The sequence below is a fragment of the Myotis lucifugus genome, unplaced genomic scaffold, assembly GCF_000147115.1.
Source record: "Myotis lucifugus unplaced genomic scaffold, Myoluc2.0 scaffold_368, whole genome shotgun sequence".
Lineage (NCBI taxonomy): Eukaryota > Metazoa > Chordata > Mammalia > Chiroptera > Vespertilionidae > Myotis > Myotis lucifugus.
Genome location: NW_005871416.1, coordinates 957,877 through 959,257, shown reverse-complemented (window position 1 = coordinate 959,257; position 1,381 = coordinate 957,877). Strand labels below are relative to the sequence as shown.

The 1,381-nt window shown below is 52.2% G+C and overlaps 1 protein-coding gene across 1 annotated transcript in view; it reads right to left on the bottom strand.

The window, feature by feature from the left end:
* Positions 1-1,286: 1,286 nt before the first annotated feature.
* FSIP2 (fibrous sheath interacting protein 2) overlaps positions 1,287-1,381 on the bottom strand; it is a 60,145-nt gene continuing 60,050 nt past the window's right edge. Inside the window, 1 exon segment of the mRNA XM_014466932.1 lies at positions 1,287-1,380. Within this exon segment, the coding sequence (XP_014322418.1) occupies positions 1,287-1,380 (94 nt within the window).

Below are 1,381 nucleotides of genomic sequence, written 5' to 3'. Positions count from 1 at the left end.
GAGAATCAGCTGTGGGAAAACTTCTGTCCTCTGGGGAGGTGCTAATCTAGCCTTTGCCTGAGGCTATCCGGCAAATGGCTCTGCGCAGGGCTTGGGCGGGGCGGGGCGGGATCAACAGGGCGGGCGGAGGGAGCAGTTATGGCTGCTCTCAGTCCTGTTCCCAGAGGCTCTGCTTCTCAGAACCCCAGCAACGGCTGCAAACCTCGGAGAGAAGGCTGCCCTCATGTTTCAACTGATGCCAGACAATCCCGCTTCTCCCGTTTGAGTCTGAGTCCCTAGAGACTCGCCCGGATCTGGAGCTCAGAGTCTGAGACTCCCTCCTGATTGAAAACGACAACCGCGCCCTCAGCCACCAGCCCGCTTTTCGCGAGCACCTCCGCACCTTTATATTTTCCACACTGCGCCTCCTCTGAGCCTCTGTATGCTGTTGTCTTTCCTTCTAGTTGAAGAGTCTGTCCTCGGCCAGCCTTCCTGTGGTTCTGGGTGATGTCCGTTCCGTCTTTTAGTTGTATTTTTGAAGTGGTTGTTTGCGGCAGCAATCTCAGGTGTTTACCTATGCCGCCATCTTGGTCTCTCTTGCTATCTATTTTCATGTTAAAATATTTACATAAGGCTTTAATAACTTTATTGACCCATGACTTTTTTATGGTATTTTATCCACAAAGATATTGTGTCTGAAAAGGGTTTTTGTCAGTCCCAGGGGTCATTTTATGCATCGCTAGCATTTTATACAAAGTGCTTACTTCCTTCTCTGTGGTGCTTTAGCCACATTGGGGTCTTGTTGCCTAGGAGGTATATCACTAGTATGAAAGGATGAAGTTTTATCTTCAGGGGGAAAGCCGGTTTCTTCTGTCTGGTGTAAATACTCTGACATGCACATGCACATCCACTTTATCAGTGAACCAGGCAGTTGTATAGCGGGGTCGTAGACTCCGCTCCAGTTTCACCTCCGTTTGTTAACTACTTTGATACGAATTCCTCCAAACATTTAACACAAAAACCTTCAGGTTCACGTGCTGTTGGGCCCGGGGCTGAGGGTGCCCTCCCTCGGGCCACGTCCGGTCTCCTCCTCTGGAGGCTCCAGGTGATCGTAGCGCCAGCCCCTCCTTGGACCAAGGGCCCTCCGAGAAGCTCCCCGACCCTCTCTCACCCACGCCCGCTCCTTTCTCTCGCCCTTCACCTTGGCTCCATGCTCTACAAAGCATCTCCGCTCACACGGGGTTTTGCTGCAAAAATCACTTTATTTTCAACGGGAGGTGAGTCTAGAAGTCTCGGGTATAAAAGTCTCAGCGCTCAGCCTGGGGCGGGGACGACGAAGCTTTGGACGCGCTGCTGCGAGAAAACACCTTGGACAGAACCGACGTGACCCGGGCCAGCATCC